At 44.0% G+C, this 22,500-nt stretch overlaps 1 protein-coding gene across 1 annotated transcript in view; it reads left to right on the top strand.

Annotated features, from left to right (window-relative positions):
- The window catches only part of LOC135526081 (glutamate receptor ionotropic, NMDA 2A-like), a 232,633-nt gene that overhangs the window by 149,257 nt on the left and 60,876 nt on the right, over positions 1-22,500 (top strand). Inside the window, exons 11-13 of the mRNA XM_064954171.1 lie at positions 1,065-1,236; positions 4,273-4,426; positions 18,896-19,021. Of these exons, the coding sequence (XP_064810243.1) occupies positions 1,065-1,236; positions 4,273-4,426; positions 18,896-19,021 (452 nt within the window). The remainder of the gene's footprint in view (positions 1-1,064; positions 1,237-4,272; positions 4,427-18,895; positions 19,022-22,500) is intronic.

Raw genomic sequence — 22,500 nt, 5'->3', positions numbered from 1 at the left:
GGGGTAGAGAGAAAAGAGAGAGAAACAAGGTGAGAGAGAGAGAGGACGAGAGAGAGGGAGAGAGAGAGAGAGAGAAAGGGAGAGAGAGAGAGGAAGAGAGAGCGAGAGAGGTAGACAGGGAAACAGAGAGGGAGAGAGAGAGAGAGAGGTAGAGAGGTAGAGAGGGAGAGAGAGGCAGAGAGAGGTAGAGAGAGAGGGAGAGAGAGAGAGAGAGAGGTAGAGAAGGAAACAGAGAGGGAGAGAGAGAGAGAGAGAGAGAGAGAGAGTAGAGAGGGAGAGAGAGAGAGAGGAAGAGAGAGAGAGAGAGGGAGAGAGAGGAAGAGAGAGAGAGGGAGACAGACGGGATAGAGGACCATCTGATATTTTAATCCTGGTGGTAGCTAGGAAGACTCGATGTGTGTGCGCGCGCGTGTGTGTGTGTGTCTGTGTGTGTGTGTTAAGATACAGTAGTTAGTTGGAGCTCTATTTAAAGTCTTGCAGCATCTGCTCCTCTATCCATGTCTTCATCTGGTTTATTTAGACAACCAGGCCCTGATACACACTGACCTGTTTACTGCAACACACACACACACACACACACACACACACACACACACACACACACACACACACACACAGGTCAGTGTTGATCAGGGTTGTCTAAATAAACCAGAGAGAGCCTGGCCCACTCACACACTCCTTTACAGAGAGCCTAACCCACTCACACTCCTTTACAGAGAGTCTGGCCCACTCACACACTCCTTTACAGACAGTCTGGCCCACTCACACTCCTTTACAGACAGTCTGGCCCACTCACACTCCTTTACAGAGAGTCTGGCCCACTCACACACTCCTTTACAGACAGTCTGGCCCACTCACACACTCCTTTAAAGAGAGCCTGGCCCACTCACACACTCCTTTACAGAGAGCCTGGCCCCTGATACACACTGACCTGTGTGTGTGTGTGTGTGTGTGTGTGTGTGTGTGTGTGTGTGTGTGTGTGTGTGTGTGTGTGTGTGTGTGTGTGTGTGTGTGTGTGTGTGTGTGTGTGTGTGTGTGTGTGTGTGTGTGTGTGTACGTTGCAGTAACTCTACAGAAGGCGGAGGGTCCTATATAAAGCAGTGTTGTAAAGGGTTCTGTATCGACATCCTGAAGAAGATCGCCCGGAACGTCAAGTTCACCTTCGACCTCTACCTGGTGACCAACGGAAAACACGGCAAGAAGATCAACAACGTCTGGAACGGCATGGTGGGAGAGGTGAGACCCTACACCCTGTCTGTCTGTCTGTCTGTCTGGAACGGCATGGTGGGAGAGGTGAGACCCTACACCCTGTCTGTCTGTCTGGAACGGCATGGTGGGAGAGGTGAGACCCTACACCCTGTCTGTCTGTCTGTCTGGAACGGCATGGTGGGAGAGGTGAGACCCTACACCCTGTCTGTCTGTCTGTCTGTCTGTCTGTCTGGAACGGCATGGTGGGAGAGGTGAGACCCTACACCCTGTCTGTCTGTCTGTCTGTCTGTCTGGAACGGCATGGTGGGAGAGGTGAGACCCTACACCCTGTCTGTCTGTCTGTCTGTCTGTCTGTCTGTCTGTCTGTCTGTCTGTCTGGAACGGCATGGTGGGAGAGGTGAGACCCTACACCCTGTCTGTCTGTCTGTCTGTCTGTCTGTCTGTCTGTCTGTCTGTCTGGAACGGCATGGTGGGAGAGGTGAGACCCTACACCCTGTCTGTCTGTCTGTCTGTCTGTCTGGAACGGCATGGTGGGAGAGGTGAGACCCTACACCCTGTCTGTCTGTCTGTCTGGAACGGCATGGTGGGAGAGGTGAGACCCTACACCCTGTCTGTCTGTCTGTCTGGAACGGCATGGTGGGAGAGGTGAGACCCTACACCCTGTCTGTCTGTCTGTCTGTCTGTCTGTCTGTCTGTCTGTCTGGAACGGCATGGTGGGAGAGGTGAGACCCTACACCCTGTCTGTCTGTCTGTCTGTCTGTCTGTCTGTCTGTCTGTGTGTCTGTCTGGAACGGCATGGTGGGAGAGGTGAGACCCTACACCCTGTCTGTCTGTCTGTCTGTCTGGAATGGCATGGTGGGAGAGGTGAGACCCTACACCCTGTCTGTCTGTCTGTCTGTCTGTCTGTCTGGAACGGCATGGTGGGAGAGGTGAGACCCTACACCCTGTCTGTCTGTCTGTCTGTCTGGAACGGCATGGTGGGAGAGGTGAGACCCTACACCCTGTCTGTCTGTCTGTCTGTCTGTCTGTCTGGAACGGCATGGTGGGAGAGGTGAGACCCTACACCCTGTCTGTCTGTCTGTCTGGAACGGCATGGTGGGAGAGGTGAGACCCTACACCCTGTCTGTCTGTCTGTCTGTCTGTCTGTCTGTCTGTCTGTCTGTCTGTCTGGAACGGCATGGTGGGAGAGGTGAGACCCTACACCCTGTCTGTCTGTCTGTCTGTCTGTCTGTCTGTCTGTCTGTCTGTCTGTCTGTCTGGAACGGCATGGTGGGAGAGGTGAGACCCTACACCCTGTCTGTCTGTCTGTCTGTCTGTCTGGAACGGCATGGTGGGAGAGGTGAGACCCTACACCCTGTCTGTCTGTCTGTCTGTCTGTCTGTCTGTCTGTCTGGAACGGCATGGTGGGAGAGGTGAGACCCTACACCCTGTCTGTCTGTCTGTCTGTCTGTCTGGAACGGCATGGTGGGAGAGGTGAGACCCTACACCCTGTCTGTCTGTCTGGAATGGCATGGTGGGAGAGGTGAGACCCTACACCCTGTCTGTCTGTCTGTCTGTCTGGAACGGCATGGTGGGAGAGGTGAGACCCTACACCCTGTCTGTCTGTCTGTCTGTCTGTCTGTCTGTCTGTCTGTCTGTCTGTCTGTCTGTCTGTCTGTCTGTCTGTCTGTCTGTCTGTGTTTATAATGTGTGTGTGTGTGTGTGTTTATAATGTGTGTGTGTGTGTGTGTTTATAATGTGTGTGTGTGTTTATAATGTGTGTGTGTGTGTGTTTATAATGTGTGTGTGTGTTTATAATGTGTGTGTGTGTTTATAATGTGTGTGTGTGTGTGTTTATAATGTTTGTGTTTATAATGTGTGGGTGTGTTTATAATGTGTGTGTTTATAATGTGTGTCTGTGTTTATAATGTGTGTGTGTGTTTATAATGTGTGTGTGTGTTTATAATGTGTGTGTGTGTTTATAATGTGTGTGTTTATAATGTGTGTGTGTGTGTTTATAATGTGTGTGTGTGTTTATAATGTTTGTGTTTATAATGTGTGTGTTTATAATGTGTGTGTTTATAATGTTTGTGTTTATAATGTGTGTGTTTATAATGTGTGTGTTTATAATGTGTGTGTGTGTTTATAATGTGTGTGTGTGTGTGTGTTTATAATGTGTGTGTGTGTTTATAATGTGTGTGTGTGTGTGTGTTTATAATGTGTGTGTGTGTTTATAATGTGTGTGTGTGTGTGTGTTTATAATGTGTGTGTGTGTGTGTGTGTTTATAATGTGTGTGTGTGTTTAAAATGTGTGTGTGTGTTTATAATGTGTGTGTGTGTTTATAATGTGTGTGTGTGTTTATAATGTGTGTGTGTGTGTGTTTATAATGTGTGTGTGTGTGTGTTTATAATGTGTGTGTGTGTAATTATAATGTGTGTGTGTGTGTGTTTATAATGTGTGTGTGTGTTTATAATTTGTGTGTGTGTTTATAATGTGTGTGTGTGTGTGTTTATAATGTGTATGTGTGTGTGTGTGTTTATAATGTGTGTGTGTGTGTTTATAATGTGTGTGTGTGTGTTTATAATGTGTATGTGTGTGTGTGTGTTTATAATGTGTGTGTGTGTTTATAATGTGTGTGTGTGTGTGTTTATAATGTGTGTGTGTGTGTTTATAATGTGTATGTGTGTGTGTGTGTTTATAATGTGTGTGTGTGTTTATAATGTGTGTGTGTGTGTTTATAATGTGTGTGTGTGTGTTTATAATGTGTGTGTGTGTGTGTGTTTATAATGTGCGTGTGTGTGTTTATAATGTGTGTGTGTGTGTTTATAATGTGTGTGTGTGTTTATAATGTGTGTGTGTGTGTTTATAATGTGTGTGTGTGTTTATAATGTGTGTGTTTATAATGTGTGTGTGTTTATAATGTGTGTGTGTGTTTATAATGTGTGTGTGTGTGTTTATAATGTGTGTGTGTGTTTATAATGTGTGTGTTTATAATGTGTGTGTGTGTGTGTGTGTTTATAATGTGTGTGTGTGTGTTTATAATGTGTGTGTGTGTGTTTATAATGTGTGTCTGTGTTGTCCAGGTGATTGAAAAGAAGGCAGCGATGGCAGTGGGGTCGTTGACCATCAATGAGGAAAGGTCAGAGGTCATAGACTTCTCTGTCCCCTTCGTGGAGACGGGCATCAGCGTCATGGTCGCCCGGAGCAACGGCACCGTCTCCCCCTCCGCATTCCTCGGTACGTCTGTCTGTCTGTCTGTCTGTCTGTCTGTCTGTCTGTCTGGCTGGCTGGCTGGCTGGCTGGCTGTCTGTCTGGCTGGCTGGCTGGCTGTCTGTCTGTCTGGCTCTTCTGTCTGGCTGGCTGGCTGTCTCTGTCTGTCTGTTTTACCATCTCTGTCTGTTTCGCTCTCCCTCTAAACCAGGGATTGTCAACTCCAGTCATCGCTCTCCCTCTAATCCAGGGATGGTCAACTCCAGTCATCTCTCTCCCTCTAATCCAGGGATGGTCAACTCCAGTCATCTCTCTCCTTCTAATCCAGGGATGGTCAACCCCAGTCCTCTCTAATCCAGGGATTGTCAACTCCAGTCTTCTCTCTCCCTCTAATCCAGGGATGGTCAACCCCAGTCCTCTCTAATCCAGGGATTGTCAACTACAGTCATCTTTCTCCCTCTAATCCAGAGATGGTCAACCCCAGTCCTCTCTCTACTTCTAATCCAGGGATGGTCAACTCCAGTCATCTCTTTCCTTCTAATCCAGGGATGGTCAAACCCAGTCATCTCTAATCCAGGGATGGTCAACCCCAGTCCTCTCTAATCCCGGGATGGTCAACCCCAGTCTTCTCTAATCCAGGGAGGGTCAATCCCAGTCCTCTATAATCCAGGGATGGTCAACCCCAGTCCTCTCTAATCCAGTGATGATCAACCCCAGTCCTCTCTAATCCAGGGATGGTCAACCCCAGTCCTCTCTAATCCAGTGATGGTCAACCCCAGTCCTCTCTAATCCAGTGATGGTCAACCCCAGTCCTATCTAATCCAAGGATGGTCAACCCCAGTCCTCTCTAATCCAGGGATGGTCAACCCCAGTCTTCTCTAATCCAGGGTTGGTCAACCCCAGTCCTCTCTAATCCAGGGATGGTCAACCCCAGTCCTCTCTAATCCAGGGATGGTCAACCCCAGTCTTCTCTAATCCAGGGTTGGTCAACCCCAGTCCTCTCTAATCCAGGGATGGTCAACCCCAGTCCTCTCTAATCCAGTGATGATCAACCCCAGTCCTCTCTAATCCAGGAATGGTCAACCCCAGTCCTCTCTAATCCAGTGATGATCAACCCCAGTCCTCTCTAATCCAGGGATGGTCAACCCCAGTCCTCTCTAATCCAGTGATGGTCAACCCCAGTCCTCTCTAATCCAGTGATGGTCAACCCCAGTCCTCTCTAATCCAGGGATGGTCAACCCCAGTCCTCTCTAATCCAGGGATGGTCAACCCCAGTCCTCTCTAATCCAGTGATGGTCAACCCCAGTCCTCTCTAATCCAGTGATGGTCAACCCCAGTCCTCTCTAATCCAGTGATGGTCAACCCCAGTCCTCTCTAATCCAGGGATGGTCAACCCCAGTCCTCTCTAATCCAGGGATGGTCAACCCCAGTCCTCTCTAAATCAGGGATGGTCAACCCCAGTCCTCTCTAATCCAGGGATGGTCAACCCCAGTCCTCTCTAATCCAGGGATGATCAACCCCAGTCCTCTCTAATCCAGGGATGGTCAACCCCAGTCCTGACCTGACTCTAATAATCAATGAGTAATCGATGAGTCATCAATGAGTCAGAATGCAGTTAGTTTAATCAGGTGCGTCAGCTCCATGTCTGAGGCCCCAGAGGACTGGAGATTCCCATGGCTGCTCTAACACTGTGTTAGAGAGGAAGGTCCCACCTCTATCAGCTCTAGTCTTGTTCTGGTTGTCTGAGTTGCAAGCAAGTCTTCTTTACTACAGCAGGTTCCCCTGACGATGATGTCATGTTGTGGATTAGAATCTGGGTCGTTCACAATCTATTCATTATTTAAAAACAGGTCACTAAAAAAAGACATGTCAAAACATCACTTCAACCAATGTTGCCCACATGGTCGTTTCTCCTCCTCTCTTTCTCTCTCCTCTCCTCCCTTTCTCTCTCCTCTCCTCCCTTTCTCTCTCCTCTCCTCCTCTACCTGTCTCCTCCCTTCCTCTCTCCACTCCTCCTCTCTCTGTCTCCTCCCTTTCTCTCTCCTCTCCTCCTCTCCATGTCTCCACTCTTCCTCTCCTCCTCTCTCTGTCTCCTCCCTTTCTCTCTCCTCTCTTCCCTTTCTCTCTCCTCTCCTCCCTTTCTCTCTCCTCTACTCCTCTCCCTATCTCCTCTCTTCCTCTCCTCCTCTCTTTCTCTCTCCTCTCCTCCCCTTCTCTCTCCTCTCCTCCCTTTCTCTCTCCTCTCCTCCCTTTCTCTCACCTCTCCTCCCCTCCATGTCTCCACTCTTCCTCTCCTCCTCTCTTTCTCTCTACTCTCCTCCCTTTCTCCCTTCTCTCCTCCTCTCCGTGTCTCCACTCTTCCTCTCCTCCTCTCCCTGTCTCCTCCCTTTCTCTCTCCTCTCCTCCTCTCTGTGTCTCCACTCTTCCTCTCCTCCTCTCTTTCTCTCTACTCTCCTCCCTTTCTCTCTTCTCCTCTCCGTGTCTCCTCTTTTCCTGTCCTCCTTTCCATGTCTCCTCTCCTTCTCACTTCCTCTATATGTCTCCTCTCCTCCTCTCCATCTCTCCTCTCCTCTCTTCCTCTCCATGTCTCCTCTCCTCTCTTCCTCTCCTCCTCTCCATCTCTCCTCTCCTCTCTTCCTCTCCAAGTCTCCTCTCCTCACCTCCTCTCCGTGTCTCCTCTTCTTTTATTTTATTATATTTCACCATTATTTAACCTGTTGCGTCGCGCAATCCCGTATCCGGGATTCTATTTATAGCCTCAAGCTCATTAGCATAACGCAACGTTAACTATTCATGAAAATCGCAAATGAAATGAAATAAATATATTTGCTCTCAAGCTTAGACTTTTGTTAACAACACTGTCATCTCAGATTTTCAAAATATTCTTTTCAACCATAGCTAAACAAGCATTTGTGTAAAAGTATTGATTGCTAACATAGCTATAAGCCTAGAATTCAGCCAGCAACATTTTCACAAAAACAAGAAAATAATTCAAATAAAATCATTTACCTTTGAAGAACTTCAGATGTTTTCAATGAGGAGACTCTCAGTTAGATAGCAAATGTTCAGTTTTTCAAAAAAATATTATTTGTGTAGGACAAATCGCTCCATTTTGTTCATGTTTGGCTATGAAAAAAACCTGTATACAGTTATAGCCTCAAGCTCATTAGCATAATGTAACGTTAACGATTTCTGAAAATCGCAAATAAAATGAAAATAATGCGTTTGCTCTCAAGCTTAGCCTTTTCTTAACAACACTGTCATCTCAGATTTTCAAAATATGCTTTTGAACCATAGAAATTGACTAATTTGTGTAAGAGTATGCAAAGCTAGCATAGCATTTTGAGTAGCATTTAGCACGCAACATTTTCACAAAAACCAGATAACCAAATAAATAAAATCATTTACCTTTGAAGAGCTTTGGATGTTTTCAATGAGGAGACTCTCAGTTACATAGCAAATGTTCAGTTTTTCCTGAAAGCATCTTTGTGTAGGAGAAAATCACATTTGGCTACCGAAACGAACCAAATATTCAGTCACCAACAACGTCAAACTTTTACCGAATTAACTCCATAATATCGACCGAAACATGGCAAACGTTGTTTGGAATCAATCCTCAAGGTGTTTTTTCACATATCTCTTCATTGATATATCGTTCGTGGAAGCCTGCTTTCTTCTCTGAATTCCATGGAAAAATACTTGCAGCTGAGGTTTGCGCACCAATTTCGGCGCAGGACACCGGGCGGACACCTGGTAAATGTGGTCTCTTATGGTCAATCTTCCAATGATATGCCTACAAATACGTCACAATGCTGCAGACACCTTGGGGAAACGACAGAAAGGGCAGACTCATTCCTCTCGCATTCACAGCCATATAAGGAGACAATGGAAAACGGAGCCTCAAAAATCCTGCTCATTTCCTGGATGCCGTTTCATCTTGGTTTTGCCTGTAGCTCACGTTCTAGGGCACGCACAGAAAATATCTTTGCAGTTCTGGAAACGTCAGAGTGTTTTCTTTCCAAAGCTACCAATTATATGCATAGTCGAGCATCTTTTTGTGACAAAATATTGCGCTTAAAACGGGCACGTCTTTTTATCCAAAAATGATATAGCGCCCCTAGAGTTTCAAGACGCCAGGACAGCGGAGTCAATCACCACCTTCCGGAGACACCTGAAACCCCACCTCTTCAAGGAATACCTAGGATAGGATAAGTAATCCTTCTCACCACCCCCCCTTAATGATTTAGATGCACTATTGTAAAGTGGCTGTTCCACTGGATGTCAGAAGGTGAATTCACCAATTTGTAAGTCGCTCTGGATAAGAGCGTCTGCTAAATGACTTAAATGTAAATGTAAGAGGTTAACCAGGTCGGCTAGTTGAGAACAAGTTCTCATTTACAACTGCGACCCGGCCAAGAATAAAGCAAAGCAGTTCGACACAAACAACAACACAGAGTTACACATGGAATAAACAAACATACAGTCAATAATACAGTAGAAAAACTCTATATACAGTGTGTGCAAATGAGTTAGGATAAGGGAGGTAAGGCAATAAATAGGCCATAGTGGCGAAGTAATTACAATATATTAATTAAACACTGGAATGATTGATGTGAAGAAGATGATCAAGTAGAGATATTGGGGTGCAAAAGGAGCAAAATAAATAACAGTATGGGGATGAGGCAGTTGGATGGGCTATATTACAGATAGGCTATACAGGTAAAGGGATCTGTGAGCTGCTGGAGAGAACTGGAAGGAAAGGCGACCAAAGGAGGGATTGGCTTTGGGGGTGACCAGTGAGATATACCTGCTGGAGCGCATGCTACGAGTGGGTGTTGCTATGGTGACCAGTGAGCTGAGATAAGGCGTGGCTTTACTTAGCAGAGACTTGTAGATAACCTGGAGCCAGTGGGTTTGGTGACGAGAATGAAGCGAGGGTTTGGCTAACTCACTCCGTCTGACTCTTTGCCACACCACACTCTGAATCCTCTCCTTTCCTCCTCCTCCTCTCTATCTTCTTTCCATCTCTCCTCTCCTCATCTCTTCTCCTCCTCATCTTCCTCCTCCTCCTCCTCATCTCTCCCTCTCCTCTCCTACCCCTCTCCTCCTCCCCTTTTCCCTCTCCTCCCCCTCTCCTCTCCTCTCCTCTCCCTCTTCTCTCCACTCCTCCCCTCCTATCCTCTCACTTTCATCTCCTCCTCCCTTTTCCCTCTCATCTCCTCTCCTTCTCCCTCTTCTCTCCTCCACCTCCTCCTCTCCTGCCCGTTGGCAGTGAGACTTTCCGCTCAGAGAAGATCCAAGGGAATAATGAGAAATAAGGAAATGTGCTAGAAACTCAAACTTACTGTGACTAACCTCTCTCTGTGTCTCTCTCTCCATTCTCATTCTCTCTCTCTGTGTCTATCTCTCTCCATTCTCTCTCTCCACTCTCTCTCTCTCTCTCTGTGTCTCTCTCTCCATTCTCTCTCTCTCTGTGTCTATCTCTCCATTCTCTCTCTCTGTGTCTATCTCTCTCCACTCTCTCTCTCTCCATTCTCTCTCTCTCTGTCTATCTCACTCCATTCTCTCTCTTTCTGTCTATCTCACTCCATTCTCTCTCTCCATTCTCTCTCTCTCTCTGTCCATTCTCTCTCTGTCTATCTCTCTCCATTCTCTCTCTCCATTCTCTCTTTCCATTCTCTCGTCTCTCTCTCTCTCTTTCTCTCTCTCTCTGTCTATCTCTCTCCATTCTCTCTCTCTCTGTCTATCTCTCTGTCTATCTCTCTCCATTCTCTCTCTCTCCATTCTCTCTCTCTCTTTCTATCTCTCTCCATTCTCTCTCCATTCTCTCTCTCTCTGTCTATCTCTCTCCATTCTCTCTCTCTCCATTCTCTCTTTCTCTTTCTCTCTCTCAATTCAATTCAATTTGCTTTATTGGCATGACGTAACAATGTACATATTGCCAAAGCTTATTTTGGATATTTACAATATAAACATGAGAATCCAAATTGTCAACGGGACAACAGTAACAACAATAACCAAGTGTCAAAATAACCAACACATTGAACAATAACAATAAGTATACAGTAGAGTACATGTGCAGGTTGATTGGTCTGTCAGACACTGTCCCTCATCTTATGGCAGGCAGCAATGTAGTGCGCTGCCAACCCACAGCTCTCTGACTCCTCCCCCAACAGGACGGGTAGCCTACTCTCATCAGAGAGGTCTTTGAAACCTTGAATAAGGTTTTCACATTTGGGGAAATGATTGTTTTATGTTTTTGAAATTTTGTCAGGAAATGCAGCTCCGTCTCAGGTTCTGCTGTGGTGCAGTGGTTACACAGCCTTTCCTCTACAGGGAGACAGGTTCTGTTGTGGTGCAGTGGTTGCACAGCCTTTCCTCTACAGGGAGACAGGTTCTGCTGTGGTGCAGTGGTTGCACAGCCTTTCCTCTACAGGGAGCCAGGTTCTGCTGTGGTGCAGTGGTTACACAGCCTTTCCTCTACAGGGAGACAGGTTCTGCTGTGGTGCAGTGGTTGCACAGCCTTTCCTCTACAGGGAGACAGGTTCTGTTGTGGTGCAGTGGTTACACAGCCTTTCCTCTACAGGGAGACAGGTTCTGCTGTGATGCAGTGGTTGCACAGCCTTTCCTCTACAGGGAGCCAGGTTTTCCTGTGTCTACCCTTCTCAATGGCAAGGCTGTGCTCACTGAGCCTGTACGCTGTCAAGGTGTTTCTAAGGTTTTGATCAGTAACCATGGTCAAATATTTAGCCACAGTGTACTGTCCATTTAGGGCCAGATAGCACTGCATTTTGCTTTGTGCTTGTGTTTCCCAATAAGCAATGTAGCTTGTCAGGATTTGGCCAGGGTTGTTCCGGTTGTTGGTCAGTAGATGTCCCCATTGTGCTTTTTGTCCTTATGTTTTTCCCTTGTTCCCCATTATTATTTGCACCTGTGCCTCGTTTCCCCTGAGTGTATTTAAACCCTTAGTTTCCCTCTGTTCTGTGCTCTGTGTTTGCATGTTAGCACCCTGCCCTAGTGTTCTGTGTACTCTTGTCGATTCCGGGTGACGCTCTTGTGGTATTCTGTTTTTTGTTTTTGTTTATTTTTTGTTAGTTTCTTTTGAGGCCTTTTTGTGTTTTTCCTACCACCTTTTGGATTTGCCATTTTTTGTATTTAAGGATTTTTTCTTTATTAAATATACCGTCTTAAGTACTGCTGTGTCTGCCTCATCTTCTGGGTTCTGCTGACTATTCGTGGCTCAGTTGGTTAAGTGACTGTTTCTCACTCCGGAGACCCAGGTCCTGACATAGCTTTGTTTTGACTGTGTTGTAATTTGGTTTATTCTGATTGATTGGATGAGGGGACTGAGGCTTCAGTGTGTTAGTAGAACAGGTTAGTGAACTCAGCCCCAGGACCAGCTGGATGAGGGGACTGAGGCTTCAGTGTGTTAGTAGAACAGATTTGTGAACTCAGCCCCAGTACCAACTGGATGAGGGGACTGAGGCTTCAGTGTGTTAGTAGAACAGGTTAGTGAACTCAGGACCAGCTGGATGAGGGGACTTAGGCTTCAGTGTGTTAGTAGAACAGGTTAGTGAACTCAGCCCCAGGACCAGCTGGATGAGGGGACTGAGGCTTCAGTGTGTTAGTAGAACAGGTTAGTGAACTCAGGACCAGCTGGATGAGGGGACTGAGGCTTCAGTGTGTTAGTAGAAAAGGTTAGTGAACTCAGCCCCAGGACCAGCTGGATGAGGGGACTGAGGCTTCAGTGTGTCAGTAGAACAGGTTAGTGAACTCAGCCCCAGGACCAGCTGGATGAGGGGACTGAGGCTTCAGTGTGTTAGTAGAACAGGTTAGTGAACTCAGCCCCAGGACCAGCTGGATGAGGGGACTGAGGCTTCAGTGTGTTAGTAGAACAGGTTAGTGAACTCAGCCCCAGGACCAGCTGGATGAGGGGACTGAGGCTTCAGTGTGTTAGTAGAACAGGTTAGTGAACTCAGCCCCAGGACCAGCTGGATGAGGGGACTGAGGCTTCAGTGTGTTAGTAGAACAGGTTAGTGAACTCAGCCCCAGGACCAGCTGGATGAGGGGACTGAGGCTTCAGTGTGTTAGTAGAACAGGTTAGTGAACTCAGGACCAGCTGGATGAGGGGACTGAGGCTTCAGTGTGTTAGTAGAACAGGTTAGTGAGCTCAGCCCCAGGACCAGCTGGATGAGGGGACTGAGGCTTCAGTGTGTTAGTAGAACAGGTTAGTGAACTCAGGCCCAGGACCAGCTGGATGAGGGGACTGAGGCATCAGTGTGTTAGTAGAACAGGTTAGTGAACTCAGGCCCAGGACCAGCTGGATGAGGGGACTGAGGCTTCAGTGTGTTAGTAGAACAGGTTAGTGAACTCAGCCCCAGGACCAGCTGGATGAGGGGACTGAGGCTTCAGTGTGTTAGTAGAACAGGTTAGTGAACTCAGCCCCAGGACCAGCTGGATGAGGGGACTGAGGCTTCAGTGTGTTAGTAGAACAGGTTAGTGAACTCAGCCCCAGGACCAGCTGGATGAGGGGACTGAGGCTTCAGTGTGTTAGTAGAACAGGTTAGTGAACTCAGGCCCAGGACCAGCTGGATGAGGGGACTGAGGCTTCAGTGTGTTAGTAGAACAGGTTAGTGAACTCAGCCCCAGGACCAGCTGGATGAGGGGACTGAGGCTTCAGTGTGTTAGTAGAACAGGTTAGTGAACTCAGCCCCAGGACCAGCTGGATGAGGGGACTGAGGCTTCAGTGTGTTAGTAGAACAGGTTAGTGAACTCAGCCCCAGGACCAGCTGGATGAGGGGACTGAGGCTTCAGTGTGTTAGTAGAACAGGTTAGTGAACTCAGGACCAGCTGGATGAGGGGACTGAGGCTTCAGTGTGTTAGTAGAACAGGTTAGTGAACTCAGCCCCAGGACCAGCTGGATGAGGAGACTGAGGCTTCAGTGTGTTAGTAGAACAGGTTAGTGAACTCAGCCCCAGGACCAGCTGGATGAGGGGACTGAGGCTTCAGTGTGTTAGTAGAACAGGTTAGTGAACTCAGCCCCAGGACCAGCTGGATGAGGGGACTGAGGCTTCAGTGTGTTAGTAGAACAGGTTAGTGAACTCAGCCCCAGGACCAGCTGGATGAGGGGACTGAGGCTTCAGTGTGTTAGTAGAACAGGTTAGTGAACTCAGCTCCAGGACCAGCTGGATGAGGGGACTGAGGCTTCAGTGTGTTAGTAGAACAGGTTAGTGAACTCAGCCCCAGGACCAGCTGGATGAGGGGACTGAGGCTTCAGTGTGTTAGTAGAACAGGTTAGTGAACTCAGCCCCAGGACCAGCTGGATGAGGGGACTGAGGCTTCAGTGTGTTAGTAGAACAGGTTAGTGAACTCAGCCCCAGGACCAGCTGGATGAGGGGACTCTTTTCTTTGCTCAGCTCTTGGCATTGTAGGGCTTGGTAATGATATGAGAGGGGGACACTGTATTTTAGATGTTTCCAAAACTTAATTGCTCTTTTTTGAGTTTTTATTATTAGTGGATATTGGTCTAATTCTGCCCTGCATGCATTGTTTGTAGTTTTCCTCTGGACATGTGGGAGAATCTTACAGAACTCTGCATGCACCCCACACCTCACTGCCATAAAGTGCAATTGGTTCAATGACATATTCAATTAGTTTTAGCCACATTTTAATAGGTATGTCAATTTGAATTAGTTTTTTAATGGCGTAGAATGCCCTGTGTGCTTTCTCTCTCAGTTCATTCACTGGCTCATTAAGGTGTCCAGTTGAGCTTATTTTTAAACCTAAGTAAATTGTAGTGTGTACAGTACTCTATATATTTAAACCTCAGTAATTGTAGTGTGTACAGTACTCTATATATTTAAACCTCAGTAATTGTAGTGTGTGCAGTACTGTATACATTTAAACCTCTGTAATTGTAGTGTGTGCAGTACTCTATATATTTAAACCTCAGTAATTGTAGTATGTGCAGTACTCTATATATTTAAACATCAGTAATTGTAGTGTGTACAGTACTCTATATATTTAGACCTCAGTAATTGTAGTGTGTACAGTACTCTATATATTTAAACCTCAGTAATTGTAGTGTGTACAGTACTCTATATATTTAAACCTCAGTAATTGTAGTGTGTGCAGTACTCTATATATTTAAACCTCAGTAATTGTAGTGTGTGCAGTACTCTATATATTTAAACCTCAGTAATTGTAGTATGTGCAGTACTCTATATATTTAAACATCAGTAATTGTAGTGTGTACAGTACTCTATATATTTAGACCTCAGTAATTGTAGTGTGTACAGTACTCTATATATTTAAACCTCAGTAATTGTAGTGTGTACAGTACTCTATATATTTAAACCTCAGTAATTGTAGTGTGTGCAGTACTCTATATATTTAAACCTCAGTAAATGTAGTGTGTGCAGTACTCTATATATTTAAACCTCAGTAAATGCAGTATGTGCAGTACTCTATATATTTAAACATCAGTAATTGTAGTGTGTACAGTACTCTATATATTTAGACCTCAGTAATTGTAGTGTGTACAGTACTCTATATATTTAAACCTCAGTAATTGTAGTGTGTACAGTACTCTATATATTTAAACCTCAGTAATTGTAGTGTGTACAGTACTCTATATATTTAGACCTCAGTAATTGTAGTGTGTACAGCACTATATATATTTAAACCTCAGTAATTGTAGTGTGTACAGTACTCTATATATTTAAACCTCAGTAATTGTAGTGTGTACAGTACTCTATATATTTAAACCTCAGTAATTGTAGTATGTACAGTACTCTATATATTTAAACCTCAGTAATTGTAGTATGTACAGTACTCTATATATTTAAACCTCAGTAATTGTAGTGTGTACAGTACTCTATATATTTAAACCTCAGTAATTGTAGTGTGTACAGTACTCTATATATTTAAACCTCAGTAATTGTAGTGTGTACAGTACTCTATATATTTAAACCTCAGTAATTGTAGTGTGTACAGTACTCTATATATTTAAACATCAGTAATTGTAGGGTGTACAGTACTCTATATATTTAAACCTCAGTAATTGTAGTGTGTACAGTACTCTATATATTTAAACATCAGTAATTGTAGTGTGTACAGTACTCTATATATTTAAACCTCAGTAATTGTAGTGTGTACAGTACTCTATATATTTAAACCTCAGTAATTGTAGTGTGTGCAGTACTCTATATATTTAAACCTCAGTAATTGTAGTGTGTGCAGTACTCTATATATTTAAACCTCAGTAATTGTAGTATGTGCAGTACTCTATATATTTAAACCTCAGTAATTGTTGTGTGTACAGTACTCTATATATTTAAACCTCAGTAATTGTAGTGTGTACAGTACTCTATATATTTAAACCTCAGTAAGTGTAGTGTGTACAGTACTCTATATGTTTAAACCTCAGTAATTGTAGTGTGTACAGTACTCTATATATTTAAACGTCAGTAATTGTAGTATGTGCAGTGCTCTATATGTTTAAACCTCAGTAATTGAAGTATATGCAGTACTCTATATATTTAAACATCAGTAATTGTAGTGTGTGCAGTACTCTATATATTTAAACCTCAGTAATTGTAGTGTGTGCAGTACTCTATATATTTAAACATCAGTAATTGTAGTGTGTACAGTACTCTATATATTTAAACCTCAGTAATTGTAGTGTGTACAGTACTCTATATATTTAAACCTCAGTAATTGTAGTGTGTGCAGTACTCTATATATTTAAACCTCAGTAATTGTAGTGTGTGCAGTACTCTATATATTTAAACCTCAGTAATTGTAGTATGTGCAGTACTCTATATATTTAAACATCAGTAATTGTAGTGTGTACAGTACTCTATATATTTAAACATCAGTAATTGTAGTGTGTACAGTACTCTATATATTTAGACCTCAGTAATTGTAGTGTGTACAGTACTCTATATATTTAAACCTCAGTAAGTGTAGTGTGTACAGTACTCTATATATTTAAACCTCAGTAATTGTAGTGTGTGCAGTACTCTATATATTTAAACCTCATTAATTGTAGTGTGTCCAGTACTCTATATATTTAAACCTCAGTAATTATAGTGTGTACAGTACTCTATATGTTTAAACCTCAGTAATTGTAGTGTATACAGTACTCTATATATTTAAACATCAGTAATTGTAGTGTGTGCAGTACTCTATATATTTAAACCTCAGTAATTGTAGTGTGTGCAGTACTGTATATATTTAGACCTCAGTAATTGTAGTGTGTACAGTACTCTATATATTTAAACATCAGTAATTGTAGTGTGTACAGTACTCTATATATTTAAACCTCAGTAAGTGTAGTGTGTACTGTCAGGACCCGGTTACGAACCTGGGTCTCCGGAGTGAGAAGCAGTCACTTAACCAACTGAGCCACGAATAGTCAGCAGAACCCAGAAGATGAGGCAGACACAGCAGTACTTAAGACGGTGTATTTAATAAAGTAAAAAAGGAGAAGTCCTTCAATACAAAAATGGCAAATCCAAAAGGTGGTAGGAATAGCACAAAAAAGCCTCAAGAGATACTCAAAAACAGAATTCCACAAGAGCATCCACCGGAATCGACAAGAATACACAGAACACTAGGGCTGGGTGCTAACATACAAACACAGAGCACAGAACTGAGGGAAACTAAGGGTTTAAATACAATCAGGGGAAACGAGGCACAGGTGCAAATAATAATGGGGAACAAGGGAAAAAACATAAGGTCAAAAAGCACAATGGGGGCATCTAGTGACCAAAACCCGGAACAACCCTGGCCAAATCCTGACATGTACAGTACTCTATATATTTAAACCTCAGTAATTGTAGTATGTGCAGTGCTCTATATGTTTAAACCTCAGTAATTGTAGTATATGCAGTACTCTATATATTTAAACATCAGTAATTGTAGTGTGTGCAGTACTCTATATATTTAAACCTCAGTAATTGTAGTGTGTACAGTACTCTATATATTTAAACCTCAGTAAGTGTAGTGTGTACAGTACTCTATATATTTAAACCTCAGTAATTGTAGTGTGTGCAGTACTCTATATATTTAAACCTCATTAATTGTAGTGTGTCCAGTACTCTATATATTTAAACCTCAGTAATTGTAGTGTGTACAGTACTCTATATATTTAAACCCTATATATATATTTACTTCCAGGACCCAGGTCTGGTAGTACTGCTCTAGCAGGTCCAGGCTCTGCTGTAGGCCAGGGGCTGTGGGGGTTTACTGCCAGGACCCAGGTCTGGGAGTACTGCTCTAGCAGGTCCAGGCTCTGCTGTAGGCCAGGGGCTGTGGGGGTTTACTGCCAGGGCCCAGGTCTTGCAGTACTGCTCTAGCAGGTCCAGGCTCTGCTGTAGGCCAGGTGCTGTGGGGGTTTACTGCCAGGGCCCAGGTCTGGTAGTACTGCTCTAGCAGGTCCAGGCTCTGCCGTAGGCCATGTGCTGTGGGGGTTTACTGCCAGGGCCCAGGTCTGGCAGTACTGCTCTAGCAGGTCCAGGCTCTGCTGTAGGCCATGTGCTGTGGGTGACAGCAGGCATAGGTCATCTGTGAAGAGCAGGCATTTAAACTCTCAATTGTGGAGACTAACACCAGGGGCTGAGGATTTTTCTAGAATAGTGGCCAATTCGTTGATGTAAATATTGAAGAGTGCAGGGCTCAGATTGCAACCCTGACGAACGCCCTGCCCCTGGTTATCGAATTCTGTTCTTTCCTTGACAATTTGAATACTGCACGTATCGCCAGTATATATTGATTTAGTTATGTCATATGTTTTACCCCCAACACCACTTTCAATAACTTTGTAGAACAGTCCTGTATGCCAAATAGCTCTTTGGAAGTCGATAAAGCCAGCGTTTGGTTTTTATTTTTTTTCTCTCTCTCTCTCTCTCTCTCTCTCTCTCTCTCTCTCTCTCTCTCTCTCTCTCTCTCTCCCCCTCTCTCTCTCTCTCTCTCTCTCCTTCCTCCATCTCTCTCTCTCTCTCCCTCTCTCTCCCTCTCTCTCTCTCTCTCTCCCCTCTCTCTCCCTCTCTCTCTCTCTCTCTCTCTCTCTCTCCCTCTCTCTCTCCCTCTCTCTCTCTCCCTCTCTCTCTCTCTCTCTCCATTCTCTCTTTCTCTCTCTCCATTCTCTCTCTCCCTTTCTCTCACTCATTCTCTTTCTCCCAGTCCGTCTCTCTAGATATCTTTCTGTATATCTTTCTCCTCCCCTCCTCCATCTATCTCTGTCTGCTTAGTATGGTGTTATAGAGATTAATGATAAGTATGTATCTACAGAAGCGTTGGTTTTAAAGGGCTGGTGCTGCTGATGGCAATGCTTTACACCAAATGAAGTGGTTATGAAACTGTCCCTTCCTTCCCTCTCTCCCCCCCCTCTCTCTCTCTCCCCCTTCTCTCTCTCTCTCTCCCTCTCCCCCTCCCTCTCTCTCTCTCTGTGGCTCTCTCCCTTCCTCCCCTCTCTCCCCCTCTCTCTCTCAGAGCCATTCAGTGCGTCTGTCTGGGTGATGATGTTTGTGATGTTACTCCTGGTAACGGCCGTCTCTGTCTTCCTGTTTGAGTTTGTCAGTCCACTGGGATTCAACCGCAACTTGGCCCAGGGCAAAGGTACACGCACACACACACACACGCACACACACGGACGGACGGACGGACGGACAGACAGTCACTCACTCACTCACTCACTCACTCACACACTCACCCACTCACTCACACTCTGTCCCAGAACCCCACTGTTTATATCAACATACTACTATAAATCAAGTCTAATCTAATTTGAATCCTCACTTGCACCGAATACAACAGTTGTAGATGTTATTGTGATGTAATAAGCCACAAGCCCTTTTCCCAACAATTAATTAATTATTATATTAATAAATTATACCAGGAGTATCAGGGAGTAAACAGCAGAGTTTAAAAAAGTAAGAACATTTGCAAAATAAAATTAGAAAATAGTAACCAGGTAGTAATGAGGTAATATACAGGAGTACCAGGTAGTAATGAGGTTATATACAGGAGTACCAGGTAGTAATGAGGCTATATACAGGAATACCAGGTAGTAATGAGGTTATATACAGGAATACCAGGTAGTAATGAGGTTATATACAGGAGTACCAGGTAGTAATGAGGTTATATACAGGAGTACCAGGTAGTAATGAGGCTATATACAGGGGTACCAGGTAGTAATGAGACTATATACAGGAGTACCAGGTAGTAATGAGACTATATACAGGAGTACCAGATAGTAATGAGGCTATATACAGGGGTACCAGGTAGTAATGAGGTTATATACAGGGGTACCAGGTTAGTAATGAGACTATATACAGTAGTACCAGGTAGTAATGAGACTATATACAGGAGTACCAGGTAGTAATGAGGCTATATACAGTAGTACCAGATAGTAATGAGGCTATATATAGGGGTACCAGGTAGTAATTAGACTATATACAGGAGTACCAGGTAGTAATGAGACTATATACAGGAGTACCAGATAGTAATGAGGCTATATACAGGGGTACCAGGTAGTAATGAGGTTATATACAGGGGTACCAGGTAGTAATGAGGTTATATACAGTAGTACCAGGTAGTAATGAGGTTATATACAGTAGTACCAGGTAGTAATGAGGTTATATACAGTAGTACCAGGTAGTAATGAGGTTATATACATTAGTACCAGGTAGTAATGAGGCTATATACAGGAGTACCAGGTAGTAATGAGGTTATATACAGTAGTACCAGGCAGTATTGAGGTTATATACATTAGTACCAGGTAGTAATGAGGCTATATACAGGAATACCAGGTAGTAATGAGGCTATATACAGGAGTACCAGGTAGTAATGAGGTTATATACAGTAGTACCAGGTAGTAATGAGGTTATATACAGTAGTACCTGGTAGTAATGAGGTTATATACAGTAGTACCAGGTAGTAATGAGGTTATATACATTAGTACCAGGTAGTAATAAGGTTATATACAGGAGTACCAGGTAGTAATGAGGTTATATACAGTAGTACCAGGTAGTAATGAGGTTATATACAGTAGTACCAGGTAGTAATGAGGTTATATACAGTAGTACCAGGTAGTAATGAGGTTATATACAGTAGTACCAGGTAGTAATGAGGTTATATACAGTAGTACCAGGTAGTAATGAGGTTATATACAGTAGTACCAGGTAGTAATGAGGTTATATACAGTAGTACCAGGTAGTAATGAGGTTATATACAGGAATACCAGGTAGTAATGAGGTTATATACAGGAGTACCAGGTAGTAGTGAGGCTATATACATTAGTACCAGGTAGTAATGAGGCTATATACAGGAGTACCAGGTAGTAATGAGGTTATATACAGTAGTACCAGGTAGTAATGAGGTTATATACAGGAGTACCAGGTAGTAATGAGGCTATATACAGTAGTACCAGGTAGTAATGAGGTTATATACAGTAGTACCAGGTAGTAATGAGGTTATATACAGGAGTACCAGGTAGTAATGTGGTTATATACAGTAGTACCAGGTAGTAATGAGGTTATATACAGGGGGTACCAGGTAGTAGTGAGGCTATATACAGTAGTACCAGGTAGTAATGAGGCTATATACATTAGTACCAGGTAGTAATGAGGCTATATACAGGAATACCAGGTAGTAATGAGGTTATATACATTAGTACCTGGTAGTAATGAGGTTATATACAGGGAGTACCAGGTAGTAATAAGGTTATATACAGGGGGTACCAGGTAGTAGTGAGGCTATATACAGTAGTACCAGGTAGTAATGAGGCTATATACATTAGTACCAGGTAGTAATGAGGCTATATACAGGAATACCAGGTAGTAATGAGGTTATATACATTAGTACCTGGTAGTAATGAGGTTATATACAGGAGTACCAGGTAGTAATGAGGTTATATACAGTAGTACCAGGTAGTAATGAGGCTATATACAGTAGTACCAGGTAGTAATGAGGTTATATACAGTAGTACCAGGTAGTAATGAGGTTATATACAGTAGTACCAGGTAGTAATGAGGTTATATACAGGAGTACCAGGTAGTAATGAGGTTGTATACAGTAGTACCAGGTAGTAATGAGGTTATATACAGTAGTACCAGGTAGTAATGAGGTTATATACAGTAGTACCAGGTAGTAATGAGGCTATATACATTAGTACCAGGTAGTAATGAGGTTATATACAGTAGTACCAGGTAGTAATGAGGTTATATACAGGAGTACCAGGTAGTAATGAGGCTATATACATTAGTACCAGGTAGTAATGAGGCTATATACATTAGTACCAGGTAGTAATGAGGCTATATACATTAGTACCAGGTAGTAATGAGGCTATATACAGTAGTACCAGGTAGTAATGAGGCTATATACAGTAGTACCAGGTAGTAATGAGGTTATATACAGTAGTACCAGGTAGTAATGAGGTTATATACAGTAGTACCAGGTAGTAATGAGGTTATATACAGGAGTACCAGGTAGTAATGAGGTTGTATACAGTAGTACCAGGTAGTAATGAGGTTATATACAGTAGTACCAGGTAGTAATGAGGTTATATACAGTAGTACCAGGTAGTAATGAGGCTATATACATTAGTACCAGGTAGTAATGAGGTTATATACAGTAGTACCAGGTAGTAATGAGGTTATATACAGGGGGTACCAGGTAGTAGTGAGGCTATATACAGGAGTACCAGGTAGTAATGAGGCTATATACATTAGTACCAGGTAGTAATGAGGCTATATACATTAGTACCAGGTAGTAATGAGGCTATATACATTAGTACCAGGTAGTAATGAGGCTATATACCAGTCTGCTGCCACTGATCTGTTTCCTTCCCTTTCCTGGTTTATCACCCTCTCTTCCTCTCCCTCCCTCCCTCTCCCTCCCTCCCTCCCCCTCCCTCCCTCCCTCCCTCCCTCCCTCCCTCCCTCCCTCCCTCCCTCCCTCCCTCCCTCCCTCCCTCCCTCCCACCTGAATTCTCCCTCCCTCCCCCTCCCTCCCTCTCCCTCCCTCCCACCTGAATTCTCCCTCCCTCCCCCTCCCTCCTCCCTCCCTCCCTCCCTCCTGAATTCTCTCTCCCTCCC

Source organism: Oncorhynchus masou, chromosome 5, assembly GCF_036934945.1.
Source record: "Oncorhynchus masou masou isolate Uvic2021 chromosome 5, UVic_Omas_1.1, whole genome shotgun sequence".
Taxonomy (NCBI): Eukaryota; Metazoa; Chordata; class Actinopteri; order Salmoniformes; family Salmonidae; genus Oncorhynchus; species Oncorhynchus masou.
Note: the sequence above shows the minus strand (reverse complement) of the source record. Positions and strands in the feature narration are given on the sequence as shown.